Raw genomic sequence first — 13,007 nt, forward strand, 5'->3', positions numbered from 1 at the left:
CCCATTAACTCTTGCCAACAGACTTGCGGAGTGCCCCAGACCCCTGAAGCTCTGGGCGTGGGTGGTGCAGGGGTTCCATGTGGCTTACGTATTCAAGGCCCGGGTCGCTGGTGAAGAAGGCCTGCAGGCGCACGTTCCAGTCCTTGCGGCGGCGCAGGACACCGTGACAGCGCTGCGGGAGGCACATGAAGCAGCTCCACGGCTCCTGCAGCTTGGCGTCCTCCGCGGTGCCTGTGCCCACCAGCACCTCCAGGCACTCCACGCAGAAGCACCTGCGCCCGCCAGCAAGGGAGAAGGACACCCCCGTCAGTAGGCAGATCATCTGTTGGCCCCCCACAGTCCCCCTGAAGATGGCAACAGGCAGCCTGGAACCTTCTTGGGCCCCTTGTGCTCTTCTCCATGGGCTGGAAGGCACAGTGTCGGGAATCAGTCTCCATCAACCTGTCCCTTGAGGACCAATGCGTGAACACACAACCCACAGGCTGGTGCACAGAAAAGCTCCCCGGCACACCCCCGAGTTGGCCTACCTCCAGTAAGCCTTCCCCACCCTCAGGGACCACCATTCTTAGCCCAGCCGTGCTCCCCAATTCTGTCAAGGACACAAAGAGCATGGCCTTGAGGACCCCTCGCCAGGGCCCAGCCATCTTATCAGGGATCCCTCGGGGCTGCAGGCCCGGCCCCGCCCTACTCACCGGCAGCAGCTCGTGTTGCTACAGAGCAGCAGCTCGCGGCCCTCACAGCACACCGTGCAATAGGACTGGTAGCCGTCGTCGTCATACATGTAGAAGAGCTCGAGGAAGCGGTCCTGGCAGCCAGAGAGAAGCGCCTGTGAGAGTGGGGGCCAAGGACCTCCAGGCCCCACTTGTTCGTTGGCTGAGGCCCCAGCACGCAGCCATGGAACAGATCACAGGGTGGCTCTGGCACCCTTTTCCAGGGCCACCAGCTGGGGTCTGCAAGCCCTGCAGGATGGCTTCGCTGCTGCAGCAGCCAGCCCTTGGGAGGGGACAGCTTCCTTAGGGCCTCCCCTACGGGGACACACAAGTGCTTTTTCCTGGGAAAGAACAGCAGAGCTGAGGGAAGGAAAGCCCAGAGTCAGGCTACACTTACCCGGCACGTCTGGCAGAGCCCCCCCTCAAAGAGAGGATGGAAGGACACGGGGTTTTTCCGACCACAGGAGAGACAGCTATCTACAGGAAAGACAGGGATGCAGCTGGCAGCACTTACAGCCCCAACACCAGGGCTGAAGCCTGGAGTCTAACTCTGAACAGTTACTCCAAGCGAGCAAACTCACAAGGGTTCCTCATGCTCTCTTTCCTTCAGCACTGCTTCAAAGCTGCCAGCCTCCTTCCAGAGATGAGAAGAGGCCAAAACAGGAGCCCCAAGCAGGAGGTCCCAAACACAGGCAGAGGGCTGGGCATGTTGGAAGACCTGGGGCAGGACTCAGAGCCAAGGCCATGATAGCACAGAGACTTGCTTGGGAGGGCCTGGTATGAAACTCTTTTGAGATTCTTTAAAGACAAATCTGGGAAATTTACAGTGAGGCCAATTTGCTTTTGTCTTTGTAAGAATTGCCTACAACGATCTCCATACACAGCCAGGGGTGTAACTCAGAACAAGGGTTCCCCTTCCTATTGGGACATCGAGCCTGCCCTCACACCAGCAGGCCAGGATTCACTGACATCACTGGTCATGTGGGCGGAGCCATTATAATGCCTGAGACCTGGGTGCCTGGGTGGTAGAGTCGGGTTAAGCATGGACTCTTGGTTTTGGCTCAGGCAGTCATCTCTTGAGTTAGGGGACTGAACCATGCCCTGGGTTCCGCTCTCAGCAGAGTCTTCTTGAGATTCCTCCTACCTACACTCTGGCTCTCTAAAATAAATCAATCTTTAAAAAAAAAAAAAAAAATGCCTGAGACCAAGCACCCCCAGCCAGGCAGCACAAATAGGTGATGAGTCTTGAGGAATGGAAGGATTATGTGTCAAGGTTCCCAGAATCAACAGGAGGAACTGCTCCAAATGGAGCTTTCCCCAGGGTATTCTGGATCAGGAGCTGTGTTGTCTTCCTACCCAGAGTTGAGATAACCACTCAATAAATATTTGTTAACGAAAGGACATCAGTCTAAGGAAGCAAGGGAGAGTCCATTTGTTCTCACACATTCTGAATTCAGTTTGATACATTCTGGGCAGTGTTTCAATTCCAGTGGCTAACTCCCAGCTAGGACAAACAGACCAGAGTTGGCTTGAGAGACTGACCATGGTGAAATGTGTCTACCTTGAGTCTCAAAGCCTGCTCCAGTTCTTGTTTGGGAAGACCCAAGATGCCACAGATACTGGTTTCAGGTTTGGGGTTCTCTGGGCCAAACTACCCCAACCCCACTGCCTTGCTCACTCACAGGGGCAGAATCAGGCAACGCATTCCACTAAATACAGCAACAAAGATGAACCCACCCCAACCCGAGGCCAAGGCACAGCTCTGGCTTAGACTCCAGCAGGACAGGCAAGCAGGCTAAGCCTAAGATCAACCCTGGGCACTACCCAGGGCGTGAAGGAGAGATCACCAAGGGGAGAGCCCCTTACCTTCCAGGTTACTCTTGTTGTTGCTAACATCCAAAGCCATTTGTTCTGTTGAGAAAAGAGCAGATGTGGCCCAGAGTCAGGGAGCTGCTTTCTCTATCACCCAGGCACACACCCATGCTGAATGGCCCTTTCTGACATCCACCCTGACTCGAAGGGAGATCGACCCCGCCAGCCTCCTCACTGGCCCATGGTTACCTCGACTCTGGTCCTCCTCTCCTCGGTCTTTGCCATTGTTGTAGCAGTTGGTCTTTAGGCGTTTGGGTGGGGGGCAGTAGTCCGAGGCAGCAGAGTCATCAGCTGTTCGTCTTCTGGTCTTATTCTCTGTGAAAGGTAAAGAGATGGCAGCCAGGGCAGAGGTACGGGGCGGGGGGAGGGGGACCGGGAATCGGGGGACTGGGATAGAACCACGCCATGCCTGGGTGCCCACCGGCATCTGGGCCAGGACATGGGTCCACACTGCATGTCCTACAGCCCCTTTGTGGGCAACTCGGATGAGAACAGAATTCAGAATTCCTCGCCACGTTTTTATAGGGGTTTAAACAGCAATGGGTGCCAGAAAAACAGAAATGGGTGCCAGATCCAACACAAGGAAAATGAGACCCAGCTTCGTCTCTGATGCCAACAGAGTAACAGCCACATGTACTGACTCAGCACTAGATAGGACTTATGTACCTGAGTGACTCCACTTCACCTTTAATCTGAAAATACGCTAAAAAACCAGAAGTGGGGCCCATCAACTGGTTCATCGGGAACTTGGGTCATCCATAAAAATAGATCATCTAGTATTTCTAATGAAAACACCGTAAAAACTAAGCGATCCCTAAGGCCTCAAAATAATAGATTTTGAAAACTGCTCTATAAATTTTAACTTCCAACTCTAACTTTTGTACAGATTGTTAGAAATAATAAAATGCTGGGAATACTAGATTTATATTAATTTCACCCTTTCTTGGTACTTTTTGCAATGTTGTTACTAGACAAAAAAGTCTATTATGTGGCCACGGTGTATGTATTTCTTTAAGTTCCCATTTCATTTTCATTTAGTCTATAAATACCACCTATGAGGAACATGGTTAAAGGAAATCATGTAGACATTAGAGATCTTAAAGACACTTTAGTGACAAAATTACATTTGACAGTGCATACACTATTAGAATTGCAAAACAAAGGGAAAGCAGGAATCCAACTAGTGTACAGAAAAAGCTGGAAGGTGTGCACACCCAATGTTAACCTGGAGGGCAGCTGTGAGGAGGGTTGGGAGTGAAGGGGTGGGTGAGGGCTCAGGTTGACTTAACAGATTGGATTCTTTCCCAGTGACCACTGTATATTCAAGAAATCGAAAGAAAAGTACAGAGAAAACAGTGCATAGTCAAAATATGGGAAGGGAATACCGTATTTTCTTGATTCTAAGTTCCCACTGCCTGCACGACGCACCTTCGATTTATTAACCACTTATATGTTGGGGGGAGGGAAACAAAACAAAACAGAAAATACTATGTTAAATGTATGGATTTTTAAGACAAATTCTGGATTTCGGGCATCTGGGATATCTGGAGTGACTTCTTTCATTAGAGGAAATATGGTACTGGTCAAACCCTTAGGATGGGAGATACCTCTTTCTGAATGGAGATGGCTTACGGGGTTGGGGAGTGGGGGGACGGGTTAACACTTCCATGTTTTCTCCAGTGAACACAGCTTACTAATTTTTCCTTTAAAAAAAAAAAAAACATCAGGGTGCCTGGGTGGCTCAGTAGGTTGGCCTCTGCCTTTAGCTCAGGTCATGGTCTCAGGGTCCTGGGATCAGGCCCCACATCGGGCTCTATGCTTGGCAGGGAGCCTGCTTCTCTCTCTCTCTGCCTGCCTCTCTGCCTACTCATGATCTCTGTTGGATAAATAAATAAAATCTTAAAATTTTTTTAAAAAGCACCAATGAAGATTCCATCTTGGCCTTCTGTTTACTCAAGTTTTCAGAGCAGATTCAACCTAATTACGTGTACCTGACCTTCAGCAGGAAAAAAGTGACTAGGGAAGCTGAAAAAGGCTGGGCTATTTGCTTTCCCAGCTTCCCGGGGGTTCAGAGTGACAAGACGCCTAGGGCTGACAGGAGGGTAGGTGGCAGCAGGGGATGCCTGCATCTCCCAGGAGGGTCCCCACCAGCAGCAGACAGTGGGTGCTGCCCAGGGACCCAGTCCCACCTGGTTGCTTGTTGTTTGGTTTGAGGCCCTCGATCCCAGTGGGTTTAAAGCCCCCATGGGCCCACTCTAACATGGGCTTCAGCTGATCCTCCAAGGAGTCTCCAGGATTGCTGGGGAAAGTTTTGCCAGCCCGCACCCTGGCTTTCTGCGGAGATAAAGAGGATCTGATGAACAGGGGGGTGGGTCCTAGCCAGGCCAAACCCAGGGACTCCCCCAGCGGAGGCCTGCATTCCTCTTCACACTGGTCCCTTTCATAGCCCAGCAGCTGTCCTGAGCTGTGGTATGTGACAGGGAGGAGGGGCCTGTTTAGGGAGACAGGCAGGAGGCCATGGAGGGGGAATTAAGTCTCTCCATGTAGATACCAAACATGATCTCTTCCCCATAGGGCTGTGAGTGCTCAGTTCCCTCTCAAAGGTCAGAAGATCAACAATAGGGGAGAAGTACCAGCCAGCATGTCTCACCATCTCTGAGAAGTTTCAGATTTCTGGTTTTATTTCCCCAACTAATGAAGCTGAGGAGGCCTCAAGTATTAAGTCCTATTTCAGAGACACCAAAGTTTTACATGTCTAATTAACCATAGAGACAGGCTCATGAATGCTGGACCAAGGCCACGGACCATTACATTTCCAAATCAAGGCAGAGGGAGTGAATGACAGGCCTGAGGTCAAGGAGAGGAAGCAGCTGGCCTCAGCTGCTCTCTAGTCTTGACCTCAAACCACACCACTCAAAGGAAGGAGGCTTTGAGGCCCTGGAAAAGCTTATTCAGAGATAGGAATATTGTCTCCTGCCCCAGAGGGTTCCTCTTCCCTCCGTCAGCAGGCATGGAAGCTGGGGGTAGTGCTGGGAACTCACGGGAAGTCTCAAATCCCTTCCTTTCCTTCCTAGTCAATGGGCTCCTGTCATGTTTACATACACTTTCTCCTTGGTGGCTCTGCCCCCCGCTACCACTGGGCACACTGGGGCCTGAGGTGGCTTTCTAGAAGTCTCTCACTTTACCTCTGTTCTCAGGGTCAGGCCCTCATCACCCACTACCCATGTTACCTCCAATGCATGGTACATGGCCTTCCTGTAAGAGACCAGCTTATTGAAGGTCGCCAGGTTGAAGTGCTGACTGAACAGCCCCAGGGCCACTAGCTTATCTGCAGACACCTAGAAAAGAAAGCCATCATCAATACCCATGTACAGCCTGGGTCTGAAGTGTCCTGTGTCTCTCCCAGCTTTATTCCTGCAGATCAAGCTATAGACTAGAAAGAAAAGCAGAAAACAAACAGGAGCACAGCCTTTAACATACCCTATAGCCAGAAGCATGGCGAACATGACACTCCCAAGTGGGAGAAAGTAGGATTCTCCCAAGGGATATGATCAAACGTGTCCTTTATTTGTATATATTCTAAGATCCACGGACCCACAGGGTTGTTGATAAAGGCCCCTCTCAGTCTTGACATTAACCATGGATGGCCCGACATTGGTGCCTTTGCACGTGTTCTTCCTTCCTTCCAGAGCACGATAAACAGCTGTGATGTAGGCTTTTATTAACACAATTGATTTAATACACATATTTTGAGAACACTGCTGGCACAGAGTGAGCAGTTTTTAGTTACTGTGATTTGTTGCTATGTGCCTTCCACTGGGGCTAAATATCCCTAGTCCACAAGGTTCATACCCAACTGTGCACAAACAGGTTAGGTTGCAGATAGGACAAGACGAAACTGGTGTTCAGGGACACTAATCAGCCCTGAAAGCCATGTGACCTATCACTCCCCTGAGGGCTTGCTTATTCTCATGCCAACCTCTGTTTTGTTTTTTTTTTTACATCTCTCACCTTGACCTCCCACAACGGGCTATTGCCACCATTTATAAGAACCTAGGGATCAGGGGTGCCTGGGTGGCTCAGTGGGTTAAGCCGCTGCCTTTGGCTCAGGTCACAATCTCAGAGTCCTGGGATCAAGCCCTGCATTGGACTCTCTGCTCAGCGGGGAGTCTGCTTATTCCCCTCTACACGCCTGCCTCTCTGCCTGCTTGTGATCTCTGTCTGTCAAATAAATAAATAAAACCATTTTAAAAAAGGAAAAGAACCTAGGAATCAGCGAGGTACATAGAAATGCAGGTGCTGTTCTAAGCGCTAAACTACTCTAGGACAATAGCCCAAGCACCAGGACCTGTGTGGCAATCCTGTGCTATTATGCTAGCAGCCACACAAGTCATCCTATTAGCATCAGACCCTGTCTTGCAAAGCTCAATATAGGTCTCATTGGGCCAAAGCAATTACGAACAATCCATGTCTCTCTCCATTTCACAGAACTCATGGCCCACATCCCTGCAGTTAGATGCTTCAGGGAGAGCAAAGGCCCAAGACATTTGTCATCCTGCTCCCTCTGCTGGCCAGGAAAAGTATCCACATGCATTCTACCTGCCAGGCAAGACTCCATGCCCTCTGGGAGTGTCAGTGTGTTTACAGCAAATCCAAATCATGGTGGAAAAAGAACCTCAATTTGAGGTTCCTGAATCCCACAGATGTACTGGGATGGTTCTCTATTTCCACATCTGCCTCCATCCCAACCCAGCTTGCTACTGTTCCTCAAACCTTTGGATATGAAGGTGGGACTAACATTTCGAAGAGACCATCATCACAGGCTAAGTATTGCCGGCGCTGTTCTCATCACAACCCAAGATCTCAGAATGTGCCTTTGACAAGGTTTAAGGAACTGCCAGATTCATGTCCAACAAACAAAGCTCTTACCCACAGACTTTCATCAAGAAGGAACTTAAAATGTTTAACAAAAACAAACAAACAAAAAAACTACAAAGTTTAGGACACCTAAGTGGTGTGGTTGGTTACACATCTGACTCTTGGTTTCGGCTCAGATCATGATCTCAAGAGTCATGAGATTAAGCCATGGTCCCGTTTTGTGCTCCGCTCTTGTCCCCAACCCCCACATTCCCCCCCCAAATAAATAAATCTTTAAAGAAGAAAAAAGCTTAATACCAATAATCAATAAACCCTAAAATCAGTTGTCTTCCATGCCCCTAGGTCCGCCTCTCCTCCCATGCCCCTCCCAACACCTCTCAGAACAGATCACCTTCCTGTCTCTTCCAGGCTTTTCCCAAAGAGAATCTTTGAGTGTCTGCCCAGGAATCCATCCTGGGGACTCTGCCCTGAGAAATAAATAAAAACCAACAGAGCACAAGTGGCTTCAGAATACTTTCCAGCTCTTGTAAAGTGTAGACAGACTAAGCTCTGGGTGCAAGAGAACCTATATGTCTTTTATGTCAGTTAACAGGAAATTTTTGTCCTTCCTAGACACAAAGAGTCAAAGAGTCTCACCCATCTGAATAAACAGTCACAAGACACGCATCTTAAAAAAAGTCAAGTATACAAGGAAATAAAGGAAACTAAGGAAATGGGTCTGTGGCCCATGAGAGCCTGCCTGGCCCAACTCACCTCAGAGAACTTGCCATCACCAAACCACTGGACCCACCGCATGCCGGACATGGCCTGGCGCTTGGAAGTGGCCTTCCAGGACACCACCATGGCAGGCCACCAGGAGAAGCCCTTGATCTTTCCCCACACTAGATCCCCTATCCCGAACTCCTTCCCATCCTGGAAAAAAAAAAAAAAAACAAAAACACATGAAGGAATCCCAATGAGACAGATCACCTGGGCCAAGGAAAAAATCTTTCCCACCTCACTAACCCCAAAGGCCACTGCCCCTTGGCCAACTTGGAGCATTACTTTGAAAAAGTAAGAAATAGGAGAGAGAACGCCTTGAATATATATGTAAGGGGTCAGTTTGATTTTTTGACAGGAATGTGGGATTTATTAGAATTTGTGAAATTTCACCTTTAATTTGGGAATTAGGGGCACCTGGGTGGCTCAGTGGGTTGAAGCCTCTGCCTTCGGCTCAGGTCATGATCCCAGGGTCGTGGGATCGAGCCCCGCATCGGGCTCTCTGCTCAGCGGGGAGCCTGCTTCCCCTCTCTCTCTGCCTGCCTCTCTGTTTACTTTGATTTCTGTCTCAAATAAATAAATAAAATCTTTAAAAAAAAAAAAAAATTTGGGAATTAAAGTTGTCAACTTTATCATATTTGGGAATCATATTTGGAAATCAAAGATGTCAACTCAAAACACAGGAAAGTAAGACTAGAGTTAAGTCATGACAATCACCTGGGTTTTTCCACCGAGGGTTTAACAGGCTATTCCAAAGCCATTAAAAAGCAAATTGTAGACACTTGCACACAAAAAGCTTAACCATGAAATGTGAAATGCCCATGAGAAAAAAGTTACTCAAACAGACCTACAATCTGATAAACATAGGAAACAAGACTTCTCTGCAACAGGTGTCCACACTCGGTATGAACCCGGCCGTGGAGTGAACCCCGCCCACCAGCTAATCATGGACAATACACAAGACGGATTACAGAATACAGGGGACCACAGACCTGAGAGAGGGGACTCCAGCTCCTAACAAAGTAACTAGGCTACAACTGTACATAAAACATGAACAGAATCACACCACATGTTACATATACAAACAAGGCACATGTATTTGATGGTACAAATATGGGACAATCAGAAATTGATTCATCAGGTGCTTGAATTACTACTGGCAGAACAGCAGGATAAAGGAAGTAGACACTGCATATGGAAAATCTGCAGGCTAAAGAAATTCAAGTATTACAACAGATGTGAGCCCTCCCCCCCCGAAAAAGGTAGGAATAACGCCTATGGGTAAGCGTGTTCTTTCCTATTATTTAGCCCATCCTTGTGGTACCTGATACTCAGCGCTGTCAGCATCTCTAGCCTCCAGGTCCACCTGTGGGGACTCAGGGCCATCCTGCTGACTGTCCTGGGCCAGGCGGGCGTAGGGGGTACTGCTGCTCTGGGGCACGACGTCATCATCCGTGAGGTCAATGGTGAGGTAGGGGCTGGCTGGGGACGGCCACGGTGTGCCTGCCAAGGATACTGTCCGCCTCCTCAGGGACTGTGGACAGAAGGACACGAAACTTGGGCCACAGCAAACCAGGTAGGTGACCAGAGATCAGTGGAACCCCAGTTGCTTCCCAAATGAGCAGAAACAGTGAAGATAAGATGTAAGATGAAGGGAACAGAGACCACCAAGGACAGTTTCCCAGGAACCATTACTCCTCAAGTGGTGGGAAAAAACCTCCTTCAAGAGAGAGACAGAATCAAGGACAAAGGCAGAATGATGATGAGGGATGCCGAGAGCCTCTGGGAGCCAAGCTGAGAGAGGGCCGCTGGTTTCCTCAAATGCTTACTGTGTGCCCAGCCTTGAACCAGGAGTGGAGAATTGCAGTAACCACTGGGGTTGCCTCAAGACAGTCAAAGATGATACCAGGGAGACAAAACAGTTCTGGAGTAAGGAGTTTCAAGCTCATTCCAGAGGAGGAGCAAGAACCCGGTCAGTAGGGGAATTTGCACATTGCCACCCGAGTTCCATCCAGATCAGGCCAGAAGAAAAGTCATCGGGCTTAAGAGAAGCTTACCCAGCAACCAGGAAAGAAAGGAAAGGTAAGACCCTGAAAAGGTTGTAAGAGTGGAGAATGGATGTAGGTTACACACCAGCCACTCTGGGTGGCCCAGTGAGAGGCAGATCTTCCCCTTAAAGAGACGGGGGTTATCTGGGGGAACCAACCCTGGTAGCTGAAAACTCCACGGGGGACTCATCCACGTGATTGCGGCCCTGCCGGCCTCGGGTGGAACGTGGGGAGGGCCGGGGCCGCTCCCGGCTGGAGACACTGGTGTTATTTCGAGTTCGGACCTGGAAGCAAGAGAGGATAAGCACGAGGCCGCTGGTGACTAAAGGCATGGAGTTCTGGGCAGGGGGCCAAGAGGACCCGACTGGAAAGGTCACCTCACATCAACAGAAGTGCAACAAGGTGGTTAAGTTAGGGAAGAGTTTGACTGGCCACATTCCCCCCTTCCCTGAAACTCCCATTAGTGGGAGAGGGGGGTCGGGTGTCCCCAGGCCTGCCAGCAGCTCGCGGCAGATCCCAGGCTGCCCAACCAAGACAGCAGGCAACTGCAGACTCAATGAAGACTAAAATCCAAACCAAACACTTTCCCCCAAAAGCGTTGGAATAATTTGTTGCCTTCTTCAGGAAGGTCCTGGAACATCAAGAGGAAAGCCCTTGAACATGAACCTGCAACATCTCTATTCAAATCCTACACATGACAATGACTGTTCATGGGGCACCTGGGCTCAGGCGGTTAACGGCTGACTCTCATTTTTCCACTCAGGTCATGATCTTAGGGTCCTGGGATTAAGCCCCACACTGGGCTCCACATTCAACAGGGAGTCAGTCTGCTTCAGGATTCTGGCACCCTCTGTCCCCCACCCTGTATGCTCATTCTCTCTCTAAAACCAATCAACCAATCCCAAAATAAAATTTCAAAGATTCTTAAAAAGAATTACTGTTTAACTTTGGTAAGTTACTGGAATCTTCTAGTCTGTAAGAAGAGCATGACATACATTGCATGTTGGGTGAGATTATAAACTAGACCTACAGTGCTCACCAAGTGAGCCCCCCACTCCCACTGTCATTAGCAAGGACTGCCTTTCTAGGCCTCACACTGTAAGTCACAGAATCTACTTGCAGAAAGAACTCTCAAAGGCAATCACTGGTTGAGCCATCCAGCTACAAACTGTCTTTCTCGGGCACTTAAAGCCAGAAGTGCCCAAAGAGCTGAAAACCTGCCCTGTGAAAGCAAGCCTTTACAAAGATAGTTCGCAAACCTTGCGGTCATTTTCCAATTTCTAAACCTCCAAGGAGAAAGGAGGATCAAGACAGGTTTCTTCCACTCAGGCCTACAGAAGGGCGGAGGGGCAGGCGACTTACAGCTGGGCTCTCAGACCGCGTCCTGGTTTCTCGATAGAGTTTGGGCATCACCGGGGTGTCAGAGCCATCTCCATCTTCCCCCTCGCCATCTCCGTCACCTGTCAGATCCTTTAGAAATGAAGCATTAGGAATTGTAAAGGTCATTAAAAGGTCACATAACTGAAACAGTGTGAGAATGAAGAGTCCATCATTTTGACCCAAGTGACCTCAAAGTACTTGACCTCAAAGTATTTGTTCAAAAAATACTTTACAAGGGCTTGCCATGGGGATCACTAACTCAAGACATGACAGAAAAATAAAATCCCAGTAAAATCCCAAGATAGGGTATGAAAGCAATATGCGTCATCAGGACTCCTGTCCCACCCCTCCCCCCGGGAGAGATTCGGCTGCGCCCCGCAGGGAGAGCTGGTCAGCCTGCACAACTAAGTATCTGCAAGAAATCGGAGGTTCGGGGCACCTGGGTGGCTCAGTGGGTTAGAGCCTCTGCCTTCTGCTCAGGTCATGATCCCAGGATCCTGGGATTGAGCCCCACATCGGGCTCTCTACTCAGCGGGGAGCCTGCTTCCTCCTCTGACTGCCTCTCTGCCTACTTGTAATCTCTGTCAAATAAATAAATAAAATATTTTTTAAAAAAATTAAAAAGAAATCGGAGGTTCAAGAGAGATGTTTCCTGATACCACGACCAAGAAGAAAGGGCACCAATTCTGTGTCAAGTCATGAAGAACCCCTAATGCGTGTCCCATTCCCAGAGCAAAACCCAAACCTGGGCACAAAAACCGGACAGCTTGTGAGCAGTCTCGGGCCCAGATCCTGAGTTAAGAACTGGATTTCTCACTTGCCCATCTTGTGGCCTTGACTGAGTCCATTCCTCTTTAAAACTCGAACAGTAATTCCCTTGTAGCACAACAGAGTGATAATGAGAATGGAAGATGCAAGCCTCACCCAAGGCCAGGCTCAGAGGATGCTCAGACGGGAGGTTCCATTCCCACTACTGGTAACAGTGCACCCGAACTCAGATGGCTGTCTGGACCACATGGTCCCAAATATCCACAGCTCTTCCCCTACCCATCTGTGTCCCCACTGATTGCTCTCCAGCAAAACAGAAGCTGTGCAAATGTGAATTTTTATTTGTCCCTAACTCTGTCCGCAGCGCGTGACACTGGTTCTTCAAAAAAAAAAAAAAAAAAAAAAAATCAATAACCCAAGTGAAAAAACTCTACTATGATTAATAAGAACACAGGAGGCAGAAATGACGTCAGGAATAAATAAACATGATGGGGCGCCTGGATGGCTCAGTCATTAAGCCTCTGCCTTCAGCTCAGGTCACAGTCCCAGGGTCCTGGGATCAAGTCTGTCAGGCTCCCTGCTTGGTGGGGAG

At 49.3% G+C, this 13,007-nt stretch overlaps 1 protein-coding gene across 5 annotated transcripts in view; it reads right to left on the reverse strand.

The window, feature by feature from the left end:
• The window catches only part of DNMT3B (DNA methyltransferase 3 beta), a 41,871-nt gene that overhangs the window by 10,231 nt on the left and 18,633 nt on the right, over positions 1 to 13,007 (reverse strand). For 3 of the 5 annotated variants that reach the window (XM_059133553.1, XM_059133550.1, XM_059133551.1), the window contains exons 4-14: positions 11,630 to 11,737; positions 10,426 to 10,551; positions 9,544 to 9,753; positions 8,214 to 8,372; positions 5,813 to 5,920; positions 4,772 to 4,916; positions 2,772 to 2,897; positions 2,577 to 2,621; positions 1,108 to 1,187; positions 693 to 805; positions 89 to 272 (exon numbers count right to left, since the gene is read on the reverse strand). In XM_059133553.1, coding sequence (XP_058989536.1) covers positions 89 to 272; positions 693 to 805; positions 1,108 to 1,187; positions 2,577 to 2,621; positions 2,772 to 2,897; positions 4,772 to 4,916; positions 5,813 to 5,920; positions 8,214 to 8,372; positions 9,544 to 9,753; positions 10,426 to 10,551; positions 11,630 to 11,737 — 1,404 coding nt within the window. Of the gene's footprint in view, positions 1 to 88; positions 273 to 692; positions 806 to 1,107; positions 1,188 to 2,576; positions 2,622 to 2,771; positions 2,898 to 3,967; positions 4,028 to 4,771; positions 4,917 to 5,812; positions 5,921 to 8,213; positions 8,373 to 9,543; positions 9,754 to 10,425; positions 10,552 to 11,629; positions 11,738 to 13,007 lie in introns of all 5 variants that reach the window. The other 2 variants (XM_059133552.1, XM_059133554.1) reach the window with 2 other exon arrangements.

This window comes from Mustela lutreola, chromosome 9 (assembly GCF_030435805.1).
Source record: "Mustela lutreola isolate mMusLut2 chromosome 9, mMusLut2.pri, whole genome shotgun sequence".
In the NCBI taxonomy this organism is placed as follows: Eukaryota; Metazoa; Chordata; class Mammalia; order Carnivora; family Mustelidae; genus Mustela; species Mustela lutreola.